The 18,366-nt window shown below is 48.3% G+C and overlaps 3 protein-coding genes across 6 annotated transcripts; 2 read left to right on the plus strand and 1 right to left on the minus strand.

Moving 5' to 3' along the window:
- The first annotated feature begins 103 nt into the window (after positions 1-103).
- On the plus strand, positions 104-7,828 carry LOC108025242 (myotubularin-related protein 13). The gene is made up of 11 exons (XM_044092087.2): positions 104-235; positions 584-705; positions 783-889; positions 956-1,276; positions 1,334-2,299; positions 2,358-3,367; positions 3,420-4,990; positions 5,055-6,642; positions 6,775-6,899; positions 6,962-7,044; positions 7,105-7,828. Exons 2-11 carry the CDS (start codon positions 651-653, stop codon positions 7,195-7,197), a joined length of 5,919 nt encoding a protein of 1,972 aa, XP_043948022.1. The 5' UTR covers positions 104-235; positions 584-650; the 3' UTR covers positions 7,198-7,828.
- On the minus strand, positions 7,755-10,252 carry LOC108025244 (glycine receptor subunit alpha-4). Of its 4 annotated transcripts, none has more exons than XM_017095593.2 (7): positions 10,160-10,252; positions 9,691-9,976; positions 9,444-9,627; positions 8,832-9,141; positions 8,562-8,696; positions 8,102-8,481; positions 7,755-8,055 (listed from the first exon to the last, which is right to left on the minus strand). In XM_017095593.2, exons 2-7 carry the CDS (start codon positions 9,864-9,866, stop codon positions 7,897-7,899), a joined length of 1,344 nt encoding a protein of 447 aa, XP_016951082.1. In that variant the 5' UTR covers positions 9,867-9,976; positions 10,160-10,252; the 3' UTR covers positions 7,755-7,896. The 4 variants fall into 4 exon arrangements, with proteins under 4 accessions (XP_016951082.1, XP_016951083.1, XP_016951081.1 ...); XM_017095594.2 differs by having other exon boundaries at positions 7,755-8,043; positions 10,120-10,239; XM_017095592.2 differs by having other exon boundaries at positions 10,120-10,239.
- Positions 10,253-10,600: 348 nt separating this feature from the next.
- On the plus strand, positions 10,601-15,764 carry LOC108025243 (uncharacterized). Its single transcript, XM_017095590.3, has 10 exons — positions 10,601-10,778; positions 10,978-11,934; positions 12,007-12,891; positions 13,035-13,870; positions 13,941-14,093; positions 14,156-14,559; positions 14,616-14,829; positions 14,889-15,089; positions 15,150-15,515; positions 15,578-15,764. The coding sequence occupies exons 2-10, from the start codon at positions 11,055-11,057 to the stop codon at positions 15,695-15,697; spliced, it is 4,059 nt and encodes a 1,352-aa protein (XP_016951079.1). The 5' UTR covers positions 10,601-10,778; positions 10,978-11,054; the 3' UTR covers positions 15,698-15,764.
- The last annotated feature ends 2,602 nt before the right edge of the window (positions 15,765-18,366 follow it).

The following is an 18,366-nucleotide window of genomic DNA, read 5'->3' on the forward strand; positions in this document are numbered from 1 at the left end:
TTTGAATTCGCGCCGATAAGCCAATAACTGAAATAAAACCTATCGATACTGCCAAAATCGGAAAAACTATCGATACCCTTCCCCAGCTGATCCAAGCAGTGTTGGAGAACTCGCGCAGTTTATTGTGTATTGCATCTATCTTTTTCTATGCAAACTTAAAAATAATAATTATCGCCCCGAATTCCTCGAGATTAGCACGCAGTGAGCGGGGATTTCGGCTGCAGCCGGCTGCGAGGTGTGTGCCGGGTGTATATATAGCCACAGGCATCCCAGATCCCGGCGAACTTTTCCTCTTTGCGTGGCGGGGTGTGGTTAAAGGCAAAAAGAGAAAAAAAAACTGAAGACGGAGTCTCGTCGTCTCGAAAAGCCTGAAAAACGCCTCCGGGCGCTAGAGACAATACAATAACAATTCGGACCTATAGCTAATCATTTATGCCGAGCGCAGAGACGGAGCCTAATTAGCATATCAAATTGGATGACGGCACTGGCCAGCGGTTGCCATCTGCCGCCGCTGCTGCCGCTGCTGGCAGAAGAAAATAATAAAACCAAAACACATAAACTTTCTGCCTTCTGTACTCCCCAGTTTTGGCCAGTGAGGAGCACCCAGAGGATCCGCACCCAGACGACTGGCCGGCAATGTGCTGGGCAAGATGTCCCGGCTCGCTGATTACTTCGTAATAGTCGGCTACGACAGCGATAAGGAAAGTGAGTACTTCCAGATATCTGCCATTGGCAATCCCCTGATTTCCTGACTTTCTTCTATTTCCGCGCCCGCCCTCCAGAGACCGCCAGCAATGTGGGTGGCCAGCAGCCGACGTGCGGCAAGATCGTTCAGCGTTTTCCAGAGAAAGATTGGCCGGACACTCCGTTTATCGAGGGCATTGAATGGGTGCGTTTCCACAAACATTCCACACATATCTCGCGCTCTACCCTAATCGCACATATGTTTCGACAGTTCTGCCAGCCGCTGGGGTGGAGTTTATCGTACGAGAAGCAGGAGCCCAAGTTCTTCGTCTCCGTGCTGACGGACATCGATGCCAACAAGCACTACTGCGCCTGCCTCAGCTTCCACGAGACGGTGGCCATCACCCAGACGCGCAGCGTGGACGACGAGGATGAGACGATCGGGAATAGCCGCCTGCTGGGGCTCACCCCCTCCTCGACGGATGGCATCGTGGCGGCAGCCACGCCGGCGCCCATCACGCACCACAGCGTCATGTATGCACCCAAGTGTCTGGTGCTCATCTCGCGCCTGGACTGCGCCGACACTTTCAAAGTGAGATTGGAATCTAGTTTCTAGTGACTATTATACATAATTTGCCCCCACTTGCAGAACTGCCTGGGCACCATATACACGGTGTATATCGAAAACCTGGCCTACGCATTGGAGACCCTCATCGGCAATATACTCGGCTGCATTCAAGTTCCGCCGGCAGGTGGACCGCAGGTGCGCTTCTCCATAGGAGCTGGCGACAAGCAATCCCTGCAACCGCCACAGAGCTCTTCCCTGCCCACAACCGGCAGTGGCGTGCACTTCCTCTTCAAGCAGCTGGGCATCAAGAATGTGCTGATCCTGCTCTGCGCCGTGATGACCGAGAACAAGATACTGTTCCTGTCCAAGTGCTATTGGCACCTGACGGACAGCTGCCGGGCTTTGGTGGCTCTTATGTATCCCTTCCGGTACACGCATGTGTATATACCCATTCTGCCGGCGCCACTCACGGAAGTTCTGTCCACACCCACACCCTTCATTATGGGCATACATAGCTCCCTGCAAACTGAGATTACGGATCTGCTGGATGTTATTGTGGTGGATTTGGACGGCGGTCTGGTTACCATTCCGGAGTCGCTCACTCCGCCTGTTCCTATACTTCCCTCGCCGCTGTGGGAACAGACCCAGGACCTGCTCAGCATGATCCTGTTCCCGAACCTGGCGCAGGCGGATCTGGCATTTCCCACGCTGGAGCGGCCTTCTGCGCTGGCCAAGACTGACGCCCAGATCGACAAGGAACTTCGCGCCATATTCATGCGTCTTTTTGCGCAACTGCTGCAGGGGTATCGCTCCTGCCTAACAATCATAAGGATTCATCCTAAGCCGGTTATTACCTTCCACAAGGCTGGTTTCCTCGGTGCCCGGGATCTGATCGAGAGCGAATTTCTGTTTCGCGTGCTGGACAGCATGTTCTTCACCACGTTCGTGAACGAGCGAGGGCCTCCCTGGCGTGCCTCCGACGCCTGGGATGAGCTCTATAGCTCCATGAACGAGTTGCTCAAGTCTGAAGCGCAGAATCGGAATCTCGTAATTATAAATTGCAACCAAAAGGTATTCTTTATAACTAATACTATCCATCTTTCAGATACTCACACATATCCAGGAATTGGGACGGGTTCTTTACGAGAACGAGGGCACTGTGGCTCATATTAACTATGCCCAGAAAGTCCTGCGACCGCCGGAGGGCGCATTCCAGCGGATTCACCAGCCCGCCTTCCCGCGCATTAGTTCGGAAAAGGTGGAGCTAATCATCCAGGAGGGAATACGCAAGAACGGAGTGCCGCAGCGCTTTCATGTGACGCGCAATCAGCACCGGATCATTCCAATGGGACCCAGGTTGCCCGAGGCCTTGGATGTGCGTCCCAATGTACAAAACTCTGCACGCCGTCTGGAGGTGCTGCGCATCTGTGTGTCATATATCTTCGAGAACCGCATTACGGACGCCAGGAAACTGCTGCCAGCTGTGATGCGCACCTTAATGCACAGGGATGCGAGGTTGATCTTGTGCCGCGAGTTCTTCGGATATGTGCATGGCAACAAGGCGGTGCTGGACCATCAGCAGTTTGAGTTGGTTGTGCGATTCATGAACAAGGCCCTGCACAAATCCACCGGGGTCGACGAGTACACAGTGGCTGCTGCTCTGCTTCCCATGTCGAATATATTTTGCCGCAAGTTATCGACTGGGGTGGTGCAGTTCGCCTACACCGAGATACAGGATCACGCCATATGGAAGAACCATCAGTTTTGGGAGTCCACCTTCTTCCAGGATGTCCAGGGTCAGATAAAGGCGTTGTATCTGCTTCACCGTCGTCAGAACGAGCACCAAAAGGAGGCCAACTGTGTGCTGGACGAGGTTCCGCTGGAGGAGCCAACGGCACTGGAGATTACGGCCGAGCAGCTGCGAAAAAGTCCCACCATTGAGGAGGAGAAGAAGGCCGAGCTGGCCAAGTCGGAGGAGTCTACGTTGTACAGCCAGGCGATTCACTTTGCCAACCGTATGGTCTCCCTTCTGATTCCGTTGGACGTGAATGTGGATGCAGCTAGCAAGCCAAAACCTGCGTTTCGCCTGGAGGAAAATCAGAGTGTTTCCAATAGGTAAGACCTGTAATATCTATTTGAAATTATGCCTTACCATTTGTAATTGCAGTATTATGGGCTCTCACAGCCTGAGCGAACATTCCGACGAAGGATTCGAGGAGAACAATGCTCTGGAAATTGGCGTCACGGTTGGGAAGACAATTTCGCGCTTCATTGACAGCGTTTGCACCGAAGGTGGTGTGACCTCCGACCACATACGCAACCTGCACGACATGGTGCCGGGTGTGGTGCACATGCACATCGAATCCCTGGAACCGGTTTACCTGGAGGCCAAGCGCCATCCACACGTGCAAAAGCCGAAGATTCAGACACCATGCCTGCTGCCAGGTGAGGACCTGGCCACCGACCACCTGCGTTGCTTCCTCATGCCGGATGGACGCGAAGACGAAACCCAGTGCCTGATACCTGCCGAGGGAGCCCTGTTCCTCACCAACTACCGTGTGGTGTTCAAGGGCTCACCCTGCGATCCGCTATACTGCGAGCAGGTGATTGTGCGCACTTTTCCGATTGCCTCCCTGCTAAAGGAGAAGAAAATATCGGTGCTGTACCTGGCCCACCTGGATCAAACACTGACCGAAGGACTGCAGCTGCGCTCCAGCAGCTTTCAACTGATCAAGGTGGCCTTCGACCCAGAAGTAACTCCCGAGCAGATCGAAAACTTCAGGAAGATATTGAGCAAAGCGCGCCATCCGTTCGATGAGTTTGAGTACTTCGCTTTTCAATCGTATGGAACCATGCTCCAGGGAGTGGCCCCACTGAAAACAAAGGAAAAATACTCGACCCTAAAGGGTTTTGCCAAAAAGACGCTGCTCCGCGGTGCCAAGAAGGCTGGATTCAAGCAGAAGCAGCAAACCAAGCGCAAGTTGGTCTCCGAGTTTGATTACGGAAGTGCAGATGCCCAGGAAACTCAGTCTATGGACGACGAGCTGGAGGATCTCGATGAGTTCGAAACCCAAAACAATGCCATGCCCAGATTGCTGACCACAAAGGATGTAGAGCGAATGCGGGAGAGGAGCTATGTGCAGGACTGGAAGCGACTAGGATTCGATGCGGAGGCGCAGCGTGGTTTCCGCATCAGCAATGTGAACACCAGCTATGCCACCTGCCGTTCCTATCCGGCGATTATTGTGGCACCCGTTCAGTGCAGCGATGCGGCAATAATGCATTTGGGTCGGTATTTTAAGGGCCAGCGCATACCACTGCCCACTTGGCGGCACGCCAACGGAGCACTGCTCATTCGGGGCGGTCAACCCAACAGCAAATCGGTCATTGGTATGCTGAAAAACACCACGGGAAGCAATACAAACGCCCATCACGATGTCACGCACTACGCGGAGCAGGATAAATACTTCCTGGCCCTGATCAACACGATGCCAAAGCTGACGCCACTGGCTCACAATCAGTACTCGGGCATGAATCTCTCGATGAGCTCGTTGATGGGCCACAGCTCTTCCGACGATCGGCAGCCGCTAACGCCGGAACTCTCACGCAAGCATAAAAACAATCTGGATGTTAGCGATGGCAGCAAGGCCAGTCAAGGAGGCAAAGGTGGTACGATGAAGGGCAATCCGAAGAACTCATCAGCTCATCCCTTCCGCAAGATGCGCTTATATGCATTGGGTAAGGCTAGATCTGCTCTTTCCTTCAAAGTTCCCCCTTAATTTCTGTTCTTTTGCTTTTTCAGGAGAGAAGTCCCAAGCCAAGTCTAACATGAATGTGGACTTCTGTGCGGACTTTATTCCCGTCGACTATCCGGACATCAGGCAATCGAGACCGGCCTTCAAAAAGCTGATTCGCGCCTGCATGCCTTCGCACAATACCAACGAGGCCGATGGCCAAAGCTTTGCCAAGATGGTGGAGCAGTCCGATTGGCTGCAGCAGATCTCCTCGCTTATGCAATTGGCTGGCGCCGTGGTTGATCTCATCGACCTGCAAGAGAGCAGCGTGATGCTTTCGCTGGAGGATGGCTCCGATGTCACCGCTCAGCTGAGTTCAATAGCCCAGCTGTGCTTGGATCCCTACTACCGCACTCTGGACGGCTTTCGCGTGCTCGTGGAAAAGGAGTGGTTGGCCTTTGGCCACCGCTTTGCCCATCGCAGTAATCTGAAGCCATCACATGCAAACACGAACATAGCGTTTGCTCCCACCTTTCTGCAGTTCCTGGATGTGGTCCATCAGCTGCAGCGCCAGTTTCCAATGGCCTTCGAATTTAATGACTTCTATTTGAGATTCCTGGCATACCACTCGGTGTCGTGCCGCTTCCGCACCTTCTTGTTTGACTGCGAGCTTGAGCGCTCGGACTCGGGCATTGCCGCAATGGAGGACAAGCGGGGATCGATGAATGCCAAGAGTATGTTTGGAACCGGTGGCATGGCGACCAATGGTTCCGACGACGAGTGCAATGTCTATCCCCTGGATATCAGGAGCCAAAGGGCACCACTGAATCGTATTGGCCATTCCATCTTCGATTATATCGAAAGGCAGCACAACAAAACGCCCATATTTTATAATTTCCTGTACTCGTGCGACAAGAGCCTAATTCTGCGACCGCAGAATAATGTGGCCACCTTGGATCTTTGGAGTTATTACACCAACGAGGAACTGGCCCAGGGCGCGCCGTATGATTTGGAAGTAACGACTGTGGATGACGAAGTCGATTTATCCGAGATGAAGGGCAAACGCATGGTCGTCACCGCCGGCTATGACAACATGGAGAAGTGCAATCCCAATGCCTATGTCTGCCTGCTCAGCGAGGTGAAGCAAGCGGAGACGGAGCGCGGCCATCTTCCCCAAAAGTGGCTGCATGTTTGGAACAGCCTGGTGGTGCCGCAAGTGGAGCCCGTTACTGGCAACGCCTCGCTAGGCGACATATACGTGCAGACGCATCAGCACAAACGATCCACGCTGGAGATTATCATGAAGGGACGGCTGGCGGGCTACCAGGACAAGTACTTCCATCCGCATCGGTTCGAGAAGCATCCCTACACCACGCCCACCAACTGCAACCATTGCACCAAGCTGCTCTGGGGCCCCGTGGGCTACCGGTGCATGGACTGCGGTAACTCCTACCACGAGAAGTGCACGGAGCACTCCATGAAGAACTGCACCAAGTACAAGGCCATCGATGGGGCTGTGGGCCCGCCGAATGTGAACATGTCGCAGGGCGACACGGCCAGCATCGCTTCCAGTGCCGCCACCACGGCGCGCACCTCCAGCCATCACTTCTACAACCAGTTTAGCAGTAACGTGGCCGAAAATCGCACGCACGAGGGGTGAGTTATTGCCTTTCAGAGCTTATAAAATCTAAAAGTCATCTAGGAAAGTTCCATGAACAAAACCAGTTGTCTAGATAACCTTTTTAGTGGGTTCACAATATCTAATATATTTCGTTTTCATTTCCTTAGACATCTGTACAAACGTGGCGCCTTGCTCAAAGGATGGAAACAGCGCTGGTTTGTTCTGGACTCCATAAAGCACCAACTGCGTTACTATGACACCTCCGAGGACACTGCTCCCAAGGGCATCATTGGTATTTACATTTAATCATCCTATATTAAATACTTAGTAGTAATATTTTATACACCTTTGCAGAACTGGCTGAGGTGCAATCTGTAACTGCCGCACAACCTGCACAAATTGGCGCCAAACGCGTAGATGAGAAGGGATTTTTTGATGTAAGCTGAAGCCAGAATAGAAAGCCCTATTAAGCACTAACCTATCCCAATCAATTTCAGCTGAAAACATCAAAGCGCACCTATAACTTCTACGCAGTCAATGCGAATCTGGCACAGGAATGGATTGAAAAGTTGCAGGCATGTCTACAGTAGATCGACGTGGGTAACTCATCCTCGTTTCATCACCTAAATTGGTTGAACTTCCCTTTGGGCGGGAAGCAAAGTTCTGTTGTAGTATAAATCAGTATGTTTCCAGTTCGCTGCGTATGTATTATTATTTTGAATCTGTGGCTCTGCCAGCATATCATAGCTAAACTATAGTATCACTTTAAAATTTCCTTAGTTGATTTGAGAAATCGCCTCGTACCCATTAACATAATCGTTAGCAACAATTATGCCAAGCAACAAGTGAGAAGTTAGAGAAAGAATGAAATCCATCTGTAAATGTGAATGTAAAGAAACTATAAAATTATGTGATTATATAAACTAACATAAAATCAGACTATATGATAAATGATAAACGATAAAATGGAAAAAGCCACAAGTCCCGCAAGTTTTTGATATACTTTTTTTTTATAAACTTTATAGGTTTATAGTGAATTTACCAAAGATTATTCCACCTTTGTTGCGCAATTGAAATGCATTTCTTGGTTGCTTCCTCTAAACTAAACCCTATTATTAAACGCTTTCCTTTATTTATACACACTACATGATAATCAATATAATACATACTTTAATGCAATTATTTGTGGCTTACAAACGATAATATACATTTTTAAACAAATGCGCTTGGTATTTATTATTGTTTACGTTCGATTCCTTCGGGGAAACTTTCCCACCGTCCAACATCCATCATAGGAACGTTGTCCAGTAGACAATGTTGAGTATAAAGAACGAAAACGGGAAGAAAAAGCGCGAGAACTTGTCTATATAGATGGCTGTGGCATGGCCGTGGCAGAAAGTGTCGTACTGGGGCTCAATAATCGATTCCCGGTGATGCTGTAGGGCGGACTAAGAGAGATACTGCACCTGCAAATAGGTTCATCTTCCAACTCACCTTGAGGTCGTCCAGGTCGCTGATGTTCTCGTCCGAGTAGCCCTTCATGGCCTTGGTGGCCACCGGTCCCATAAAGTTGTTGACCACCGCGAACTCCATCAGCGAGAGGAAGACGAACACCGAGCAGGAGGACATCCACACGTCTATGGCCTTCACGTACGACACCGGCGGCAGCGACTGTTGCGACTGGGTGTTCTGGGTGGCCAGGGTCAGCAGCGAGGTCACGCCCAGGGTGACGCGGGCTGGGATGGCCTCCGGCTTTATCCAGAACGATATCCACGACATTACCACGATCAGGGCCGAGGGTATGTAGGTGTGGAACAGGTGGTAGCCCAGGCGTCGTCGCAAGTTGAACACAATGGCCAGGCAGGTGAAGTTGCCTAGGGGAAGGAATAATAATAATAATATAATGAGTATTACATCATGATCTCGTTTTATGATATAGGATTAATATGCTCACCCGTTGAGTACTCTATGGTGCAATCGGTCGTGTAGTTATTGGATATGTCCAGCTGCGGCAGCTCAATCTCCGCATTGACCACCAGTGGGTCGGTCATGTTCCAAATGAAAACCAAATCCTCCACCGTATGGGATACTGCCAATCAGAGCTCGTTAGGTTCTATGACTTTTACCATACGAATGAGTGTTATTCAAGAAGCGGAATGGTAACTTTCAAGCAATAAGGGTTTGGGCAGGGTCAAGATATTGAAAACTCCACTTTTCCACCTACAGCTCTCGATCATCATGGAGCAGATTTGTGTGTCATGTGGATAGGACTCGAACTTCATGGCGCAGGAGAGGACCAGCGTGAGTTTGGACATGTAGAGCAGCGTCTTGTCGTGGTACAACCAGAGATAGTGGTTCGGAATGCTCATCTCGTGGAAGGTGACCTTCTTGGCGTTCTTGAAGAAGCAATCGGGCCGCCAGATGCTGTGCAGCCAGTCGACATCCAGTATGCGATACTGTTCGCTCATGTTCTCCGGCAGCCGCAGGCGAGGATCGCGCCAGCTTTGTGCAAGGAAGATGTCCGTCACATAGGTCTGCGATAGGGAATGCCATTAAATGGAACATGGAATTATGAGAATAGGATTTGGAAATAGAAATATTCTTAATAATGAAGGTGTTATAACAGACTTATCCACAAAACACATTCATATGGGATCTAATATTGTACTATATTTTGATTTTAAAATTATTATTACACATCGATTCTTAGATCCTAAAAAATTTGATCTTTGTATGTCTTCAATATTCTTATTAAATAACTTAATATTACTATATATAGAGTGAAACCCAGTTTGATCTTCAATATGATACCCCTAAGTGTTATACCATAACTCACCATGGACTCCTCGTTGATGGAGTCCAGCGAGAGGACCGTGACATGGAAGTAGACGACTGTGGGCTGGCCCAGCAGCTTGGGAGCCCGGTTCTTGTCGTAGGTCTTGGACGGGATGGGCAGGATGTCCGGGAGCGACAGGCTCGACTCGTAGTGGGACACGAGCTCGGCACTTTCCGTATTGTTTCTGCAAGCGTGGAACAGCCTTGTAAAATCTGATGAAAGTGGGCAAACGCACTGGCACACCCACCTGAAACCATGAACACAATGGCACTGCTGGATCGATTGCTCCAGCGCGTGCAAGTATATTGCCACCGCAATGAGGAACCTGAATTCTACCAACTTGCTACTTGGCCTTTGCATTATGAGCACACTACCTTCGGCTTTGGTGATATTCCTCTGGGACACATTGCTCCCGCAGTCCATGTCATTTGGGCACGTGGCTCATCTCCTAGTGCTTTTCGAATCGGAACTGAATTCTGGAGAGGATTACTTAACGTGTGCGCCGTGCGGGGAATTATATTTTACTTGTTCTGCTGCAAAAACCAATAAACAAACGAAACGGCAGAGTTATCGCGACGATTGTGATGTGTGCTGCAAAGTGTGATAAATTGATTTCTAAGGTTTCATTCGCTTTCATTGGCATTCGCCCACACTACTTTTCAAATTGACAACTGACCCCGGCCAGCGAAACGGCAAAGAGGAAATGATGTGCGTACCGACTGACAAGGGCATTAATTAAAATTAGCTTTGTATTTGCGAATAATATCGGTGAAATATGAAAGACCACTTGTCTCCGCGAAATAACGAATGTTACCGCCAACGACCGATGGCACAGAACTGTTTTATCGGGCAAGTTCCGGGGTTTGGTTTCACCAAAGTTTCTAGTTTTTCTAAAAGTGTTCTGGTTTTGGCCATTAAAACACAAATCACCTGACTAACATAAGAAGTTTAAATATTTTAAAATAAATTATTATTCTTTGGCCGATTTTAAAACATTTATTAATAATTTACAAAACGTTAAGGTTAGCGTAAATCTAATTAAAGTTCAAATAGCAAAACCGAAACGGGTAAACATTTGCAAAACCGGAACTTGACCCTTTGTAACGGTTGGCGTTGCCAACTGCCTGTCAGGTCTGGCAGCGCTGGCGCGCAGTCAGCTGATCGCAGAGTTGGGAGGTCAAAATATTGATTGTTTCACTTGCCAAGGGTTTTTTTGGCAATTCAAAAATGTGCAAGTGCCGAGAAACCCACAAATAAACACCAAAATACTAGGAGAAAAGCGAGTACGAACCACCCACACCCCAAATAACATGGACTCCTGCGATACAATCGCAGGTGAGTGACGAAAGCCAGAGATTGAAAGTCCATCCCGGTGCTATTTCTCACGGGGTGGTGGGGGTCAGGGGTCATTTTCCTTTGTGCAGTGACGCGATTTCGCTGCGGCGCATTGTGCAACTTGTGGATATTGATTAATAGCAAGAACGCCGAGATACACAAATAATGGTTAAACGAATTTCGCATTTTTTTTCCAAAGGATAACAACATTTGGAACCACAACCACTGCGCAGAAAACTCTCTTGACAAGTGCGAAAATTGGAAAAAGCCGTCACCATGGAATCCCCTCTGTTTCCCAAGGCCAACAACAACATGGGCATGGACAAGATGAGCTCCAGCCTGAACAGCAGCACCATGGAGGACACCACGCCCAGCGATTCGGGAGTTCAACTCCTGGACTCGGAGAACAGCGATGTGATGGTGGAGTCCATCTGCTCCTACGAGGAGAACCTGAGACCCCTGCCCCCAGTGGATCCGAACTCAAATGTGACGGCAGGCCCGGAGGAGTCCATGACCATCAGCGAGTGCTCCACGTTTGACACCACGGAGAAGATTGTGTACCGACGGAAGGTGCACAAGGCCTCGTCCGCCTCGAAGACTCCAAAGAAGCGAGTGTCCTTCCACGAGGATATCCTGAAGAACACTCGAACCGACAACATTCACATAGAGCATGGCTTTATTACCTACAAGAACGGCCGGAAGCTGGCCTTCGCCAACTCAGCGGGCGTGGCCGGCGCTCCGGGACGTTACTCCTGGTGCCCGGATCGGGAGCGGCCAGAGGGACCCAATGAAATCTGTGCCGCTGGGCGGGAGGACGATGGCGAGGAGGCTGGGGGCGGCGGAGGTGCCAGGCGAAAGAGACATCTGGTCTACCGGAATGCCTGCTCCGATGTCCTGGACTACGACAACATTTTCGACACCGATGAGGCGCCTGGTTTGCACTATGACACCTCGGGTGTCTTCGAATATGGCCCAGCAGGCGAGAAGCAGGAAGAACCACCGCATCTCTACAAATGCAACTGCAGCAGCTCAAACTCCAGTCTGGACTCCGACGAGCAGGACAAGAACTCCAATGCGAGTCGCAAGCAGTACGAGCAGGCCAAGAGCAGTTCCTGCGATTGCATTGGCATGAGCAATGCCAACAACAATCTAATCGGTAAGATTACTTATCAGTTACAAGTATACGAGAAACCTCCCACTTAACTACTCTTTATCCCTTACAAACCAGGTGAAAACTGTTACTACTCAGAGCCCAATATCGGAGATGCAGACAGCCCCAAGGTCAAGTCGGTTTGGAACAAGGAGAAAAAGCCCAAGTCGAGCTGCTTGAAGAAAACCAAACGACAGACGAACGTCATCATTGAGCAGGATCTCAACGGGCGGGTGAAGAAGTTCAACGTGCACGACATCAAGCACCAGTTGCTGGACAACAGTAGCAAGATGATCTTTGGCTCGCTGAAGAGCATCTTCACCATGCCGCTGCCGGAGCGCGGAGTGCCCGAGGGCTCCGAGGACCTGCAGGCGGTGGTCGAGTGCGTTCCAGAGCAAACACCCGAGCACAAAGCGCGGCCCGTGGCCGAGTCACCAACCCTCAAAGCTAAGCCATTCCTCAGCAAGAGTCTCGATGGCAGCAAGCAGGCACAACCAGTTAAGAAATTCGTGCACAATGTAGACGAGCAGTTGCGTCACAAGAACGAAGACGACGGTGCCAGCTCCACGGAAGTCTCGCCGTTGGAGTCGAAACAGTCACTGATGTTGCACCGCCAAGATGAATTCGATAAGGAAACAGTGCCAGTGGGCAGCGCACAGGGCGAATTCCGCAGCAAGTTTATAATCAACTGCGAGAGCACCGTCTTCGAGCACACCGGAGTATCCTACGAGACGGGTGAGCCGCAATCCGAACTCTCCTCGGGCATCCAGCACACCAGCGTGGCCAGTTTGCTGGAGCAGAACACTCCCATCGCAGAGCCGGCAGCTAGTCAGATCAAGAAGTCGTTTTTGGACGCTCCCATAGCCAAAACGTTCAGTAACTTCTTTCGCAGCTTCAAGGAGAGTTCAAGTGCGGTGGCCACACCAGTTGAAAAGGAGCAGACAGTCACTGATAACCAATTCGGTAAGAAAACGAGTTCTTATTTGATAAGTGATTAGTAACCCTATTGAATGACAAGACTTTAAAATTCAGACATCCCATAATCATGCATCTATTTTTTAAATATTCTTCAAAAACTAAAAATATCAAACATGGTCCTATTCCAGCTTCAAAAACATCAAAGCCGCAGCAGCCAGCTCCACCTGCGGGCAAGCTTCCCCGGGATTACTCCTCATCCACCATATCCGAACCCAGTTCCAACACCAGCAGCAACCACAAGATCGTGATGAACCCACAGCTGGGCACTGCCGAGCGTCATTCCCGTCATCTTCCCTCTCCGCTGAAGAAGCGGGGACAACCTCTGCAGCCACCACGTTACTACGAGCAACAGCATTCCCATCACAGCCGGAGTCTTCACAGCCCGAGCAGCTATTTGGCAGCAGGACGCGGTGGACCAGGCGGCAGTGGACGCGACTCAAAGAGCACCATTCTCAGCGAGGAGTTCGACGATATACTAACCATCACCACCACGGATACGACTAACGATAAGCGTTCGATGGACAGCGATCTAGTCATCGTGGACTATACAGATGTGGACTACGCTCACTTGTTGAAGCCGCCAGCTCCGGCGGCCAAAACCTCGCTTATAAACCGATTCCTTCGCAATGTGACGCAGAAGAAAATAATGGAGACCTCCATCCGCAAGAATAATTTCTTCGCCGACAAATTGCGAACCGAACAGAGGCACACGGGCTCCGATCTCTATGTAAAGGGTGCGCGGCCAAAGAACTACGAGTTGATAGATGACCTTAATGCAGAGATTGCCATGGAGATCGAGATGTGCGGCACTAACTCACCGCGCCGGGAGCTGGCCATCAGTCTGGAAAACGATTTTCCTGGGAGTTCATCTAATTTTGAACTTGGCATAGGAGAGATCTCGATTGATGTTTTCAAGGGAAAGTCCTTGCTAAATTTACATCAAACAAATGAGCAGCTAATGAAGGTGGGTTACAGGTTTTTAATTATACTACAAAACTTAAGAAATATTAATAAAATTCTATCATCTCTCTCAGGTTTTCAAACTTTACACAGGCTACAGTGTGGATGGCATTATGACACCTGTTCTGGTCCTCCTCACAGACAAAACTCTGTATGTGGCAAATATGGATCGGAATAATCTGTGTGTGAAGTTTGTGCTGGCCTACAAGGACTTGGATGTTATACTGGTAATATATTTAACAATTTTCTCCAAAAAAATTTAATTATTAAATACTTAAAATACTTCCAGATGGGACCCTTTGGCAACACCGTTTTGCTCAGCAACAGCACGCGGGACATGCAGCAGGTGCTGCTCGCAGGTGGACCCTATCCCGCCGGATCTCTGGTGGCCAATCTGGAGCTATGTGCCCGACGCAGTGGCTCCACCCTGCCTGCAGTGGGTCAGCTAACTCTGGAACACTTGGCTCCCCTTCAGGCTTTTGTGCGCGCCAACAGTTGTGTGGGCGTGGCCGAGCACTGGCTGTTCTATGCCGTGGTTAATGTGCCAGCTGGCGGGGCAATGCGAGTGGAATCGCCTAGCGAGCTTTTGGGTCCGTCCATCAAGGGATTCCTCATGCACCGACGGCTCAAGCAGACCACAAGCACATCAGCAGCCCAGAGGATATACTGGCAACCAGGATTCTTCCTACTAAAGTTCGTTGAACCTTTGCGTTGAAAAGAATATGATTTAACAAGTATTTTTTTTGTAGAGCCGGTGTGTTGTACATGTTTAACGACTCCACCCAGAGGCTTCCCAGCTGGGCCGTGGCCCTGGCCGAGTGTCAGGGCGCCCAGCGAACTGTCAAATCAGAGCGTCCACATTGCTTCGAGATAACGTTGAAGGGTGAGCTCCTGCAAATGGCAGCGCCCGACGAGTATGTGGCCTCCGAGTGGCTCCAGGCCCTTCTGCAGTCAGCCAGTGGTGTAAGTATATAGTACATAATAAAATAAACACTTTTTATAACTTTTTTCTTCGCTTTCAGCTTGTGGTTCAAGATGAGAGGCACAAAACCCTGGGCTGCACTTTAATTGTTACAGAAAACCATCTCATAACCCTGCGTGAAGACTTTTCGGCTCCTTTAAGACAGATAAGCCAGCAGGCTAATGGTCAGGTAGACACTCCGGAGAACAAAGAGGTCGTGCTTGAGGAGGATATGCTCAGTGTTTTTGAAACCAGCAGTTTGGTAAATATGGATATTTATTAACTAAGAAAATTATCACCTAACAATATTTTTAAATTCTAGATGGGCTCCACCATAAGTACGCCCACGCGCACTCAACATTCGTACTCCTCGCTGAGCTCCACGCCCACTAAGCAATCACACGAGCCGGCTGCTTCCAAGGAAAATGCAACATCACCTGGAAAATCGCAGCGAATGACCAGCGTTTATGGCAAGAACTCCGGCTTGGCGATACTCACCTGTGCCGACATTAAAGCCATGACGGGCATTAAGATAACCTCACGGAGCGAGACTTGGTGGTGCATCCTAGAGTTCTCCTGTCAGGAGGCTCCCTTGGAAAACCTAGACGATTTGGTGATCTTCTTTGCCAGCAGCATGGAAATGCAACGCTTTCTGCGGTTGCTCGAGCAACTTTGGCAGTCTAAAAATGTGGGTTCACCTCTTAATATGATATTGACAACTTAATAATGAGATGTATGTTACCTTTACAGAACGATCTATTTCCAATAACCATACTGGACGACGGCGACTCTCTGGCAGAGCAGTGCAACCAACTCTATTTGGACACTAATAGGGCCTGGGAGCCCCTGCTAACGGCTGCTTTGGGTTAAATCCATGGCCATGGCCAATATATACTCCATTTACAAATAGAAAATTATATATTTCCATATAACTCAAGCGTTAAATATTCTATCCTGAATACTCAAATAGCTAAAGAACAGAAAGTATTGGTATCTTATAGTCGGTATTATGTATTATGATTTTGTAATGCCTGCCCTCCGCTTGACTCATTCATTCATTTGCGCTTAGTAACGAATCATTTGAATAATTTTTGTGATATTAACCTTAAAACGCTGATCTTGGTCTACTTTTTTTGTAGGTTATTTAGTTTGTACTTGTTTTCTACATTCATTATTTCTTACCTTTTATAAATACATTGTGTACAAATATTGCACAGAAAAATAAGGACAAATATTATGCATACGTAATCTAAACTAACTTATACGAAATATTGAGAATGTAATCCGAATATTATGTTTTGGGGGTGCTCTCTTGGTCCAAGGATCATATCCATTCGACATACGAGAATAACAATATATGGCTATTTATAAAATAAACCAAACATAGTCGTCTATAAATGTGCATTAGGAGAGGTGTGCAAGGTGGAGTTAATCTTTTTTTGCAATGCTGTGCCTGTCTTTTTCAATTAGCATAGATTAAATACCCCTACCAAAGCCCGACTTTTGCCCGTAAGCCTTTCAGCCCACTAAAAGCTCATGATAATTAATAAAACGAATAAACGCCATTAAGAAACGCATTTTTATTCCATTCTAAGCTCCTTGAGTGATGGTCCTTGGCATTTCCAATTATTGCAAGTGGTGATAGGGTTTATCTTGACCGCTTGGCAAGGGAAAGGAAAGGGTTGTCGTGCTCCTAAGCCGGGTATTAGTTGAAAAGATTTGTACGGGGAGTCTGGGGACCTGCATGGTCGCGATGGTGGATGGGTGCCTGAGAGGATGCTGAATAGGGAAACGAGTTACATACAGACATCATAACATTATTATACTGGGGGTATGTGTGCATGCACTTATGTATCTGCAGGTACGTTCTGCGCCCATGTGTGAGTGTATCTGAGTGTCTGATAGTGCCGGTGATCGAGTGTAAGGAATATTAGCCGATGTGCGGAAACATTTCCCCGGTCGCCGGGCAGTACAATTCATAATTGGAAAATGTGCATATAAATTCAAGACAAAACACATGTAACAGTTGCAATTGCTCGAAAATCAAGCTAAACAAAGCATTGCATTCAAGAGGTTCAATTCAAGCGCCCTGAAGAGAGAGAGGGCCAGCTCGGGAGAGCGGGCGAGAGTGGGAAGGCGAGAGAGTGAGAGACGAAGCAAGGAGAATGTGAGAGAACGTAAAAAACTCCAACCCTCTTAATAAAACGAGTAGAAGACAAGACTGCAACAGGAAAAAACAAGAATGAGCACGACATACAGACGGGCACACACAGGCATTTATGCAAGTGCCAGTGTGTGTGTGCATTAACACATAAAAACCGAGTGCAGAAACGACTAGCCAATGCCCTGTAGTTTTATTTTGAATTTGATGTGGGTCTGATGATCGTGATAATTCTGGAAGTATTTTTAAAGTTATTTAAAGTACTAGTATTGAAAAGATTAACTACATTCTTTAAAAAGTTTTAAGAGAATTTCGAACAAGAGGTAAGAAATTGGAATATCTTTAAATAGATTTAAAAAAAAATCGAAATTGATTTAATGTTTATAGGGTATTAATGCCTCAAGGAAAATATATCATTAAATTGGTATACGATTCGATCAATTTATTATGCATGTTGCCACTCATTTATGTAAATTTCTTAAATATGTGATATAAAAGATTAATCTACCATCTTAAATTCCCATAAAATTCAAGACGGATTAGATCAGTGACTTGAAAATGGGTCGTAGCTGCTAGGGGGCGGTATTGAGCCGATCTCGAACCCTTCGTGGGCCTGGAAAAAATGAAAACACTTGCAAGCCGGGGGGAGGCGGACAGGGGCAGAGGCGGAATCAGAAACAGAACTTGTCTTAGTGCCGCGGCCTGCTTTCTTTCGCTGCTGGACTCACTTTCATTAATACAGCACACAGCAGAGGCAGAATCGAATGCAACGAGAGCAATGCGCCCGAGAACGCTCTGCTCTCTCGCTCACTCCTCTCCGGCGCTCCAACGCACCGCTGCCCATCCTCGACGTGGGCAAACAGATCCAGATACATGCACACAAGCACATAGCCAAACATAGATACTTGAAAACACACGGTACATACGCCGGTACATACGGACATTCACATGTAAGCGTATAAGTGCACAGCAATACCACACAACCCCAAAAAGTTGGAAAACCAAATAAAAATACAAGGCGCATTGTGTGTGCGTTTTCTTGTGGCCACTCGGCACCGATCTGCGCATACCCTACGTGCAAGTAAGTGCGGAAGGTAGTAAAGTATCTCAAAGATACGTTTTTGTATCTCAAAAATACAATCTTTAAGATTTCGGTTCTTTGGAATACCATATTTCACAGGGTAATTTATAAGTTCACTAGAAGCTATTATAACTTCCTAATTTTACCCTTCCATAAAGGGTATAGGTTTTAGCCCCTGATCATGCAAATATTTATATTTCATGCCAGTTAAAAAAAGTGCAATCTTTATGGCCTCTTTGGATCGCGCTCAATACCAAATCCCACATTATTCGAAAAGTCATCCTGCTTGGCGTTGTC

The sequence above is a fragment of the Drosophila biarmipes genome, chromosome 3R, assembly GCF_025231255.1.
Source record: "Drosophila biarmipes strain raj3 chromosome 3R, RU_DBia_V1.1, whole genome shotgun sequence".
NCBI lineage: Eukaryota > Metazoa > Arthropoda > Insecta > Diptera > Drosophilidae > Drosophila > Drosophila biarmipes.

What these genes read in the sequence shown, in the direction of transcription:
- LOC108025242 (XM_044092087.2), top strand. Translation starts at nt 651, where the DNA reads ATGTCCCGGCTCGCTGATTACTTCGTAATAGTCGGCTACGACAGCGAT. An exon ending in CTACGACAGCGATAAGGAAA is followed by an intron (nt 706 to 782) that starts GTGAGTACTTCC and finishes CCCGCCCTCCAG; the next exon opens with AGACCGCCAGCAATGTGGGT. An exon ending in AATCAGAGTGTTTCCAATAG is followed by an intron (nt 3,368 to 3,419) that starts GTAAGACCTGTA and finishes TTGTAATTGCAG; the next exon opens with TATTATGGGCTCTCACAGCC.
- LOC108025244 (XM_017095593.2), bottom strand. Translation starts at nt 9,866, where the DNA reads ATGGACTGCGGGAGCAATGTGTCCCAGAGGAATATCACCAAAGCCGAA. An exon ending in CACCATAGAGTACTCAACGG is followed by an intron (nt 8,482 to 8,561) that starts GTGAGCATATTA and finishes TCCTTCCCCTAG; the next exon opens with GCAACTTCACCTGCCTGGCC. An exon ending in GCGACCTGGACGACCTCAAG is followed by an intron (nt 8,056 to 8,101) that starts GTGAGTTGGAAG and finishes TATCTCTCTTAG; the next exon opens with TCCGCCCTACAGCATCACCG.
- LOC108025243 (XM_017095590.3), top strand. Translation starts at nt 11,055, where the DNA reads ATGGAATCCCCTCTGTTTCCCAAGGCCAACAACAACATGGGCATGGAC. An exon ending in CAAATGAGCAGCTAATGAAG is followed by an intron (nt 13,871 to 13,940) that starts GTGGGTTACAGG and finishes CATCTCTCTCAG; the next exon opens with GTTTTCAAACTTTACACAGG. An exon ending in TTTTTGAAACCAGCAGTTTG is followed by an intron (nt 15,090 to 15,149) that starts GTAAATATGGAT and finishes TTTAAATTCTAG; the next exon opens with ATGGGCTCCACCATAAGTAC.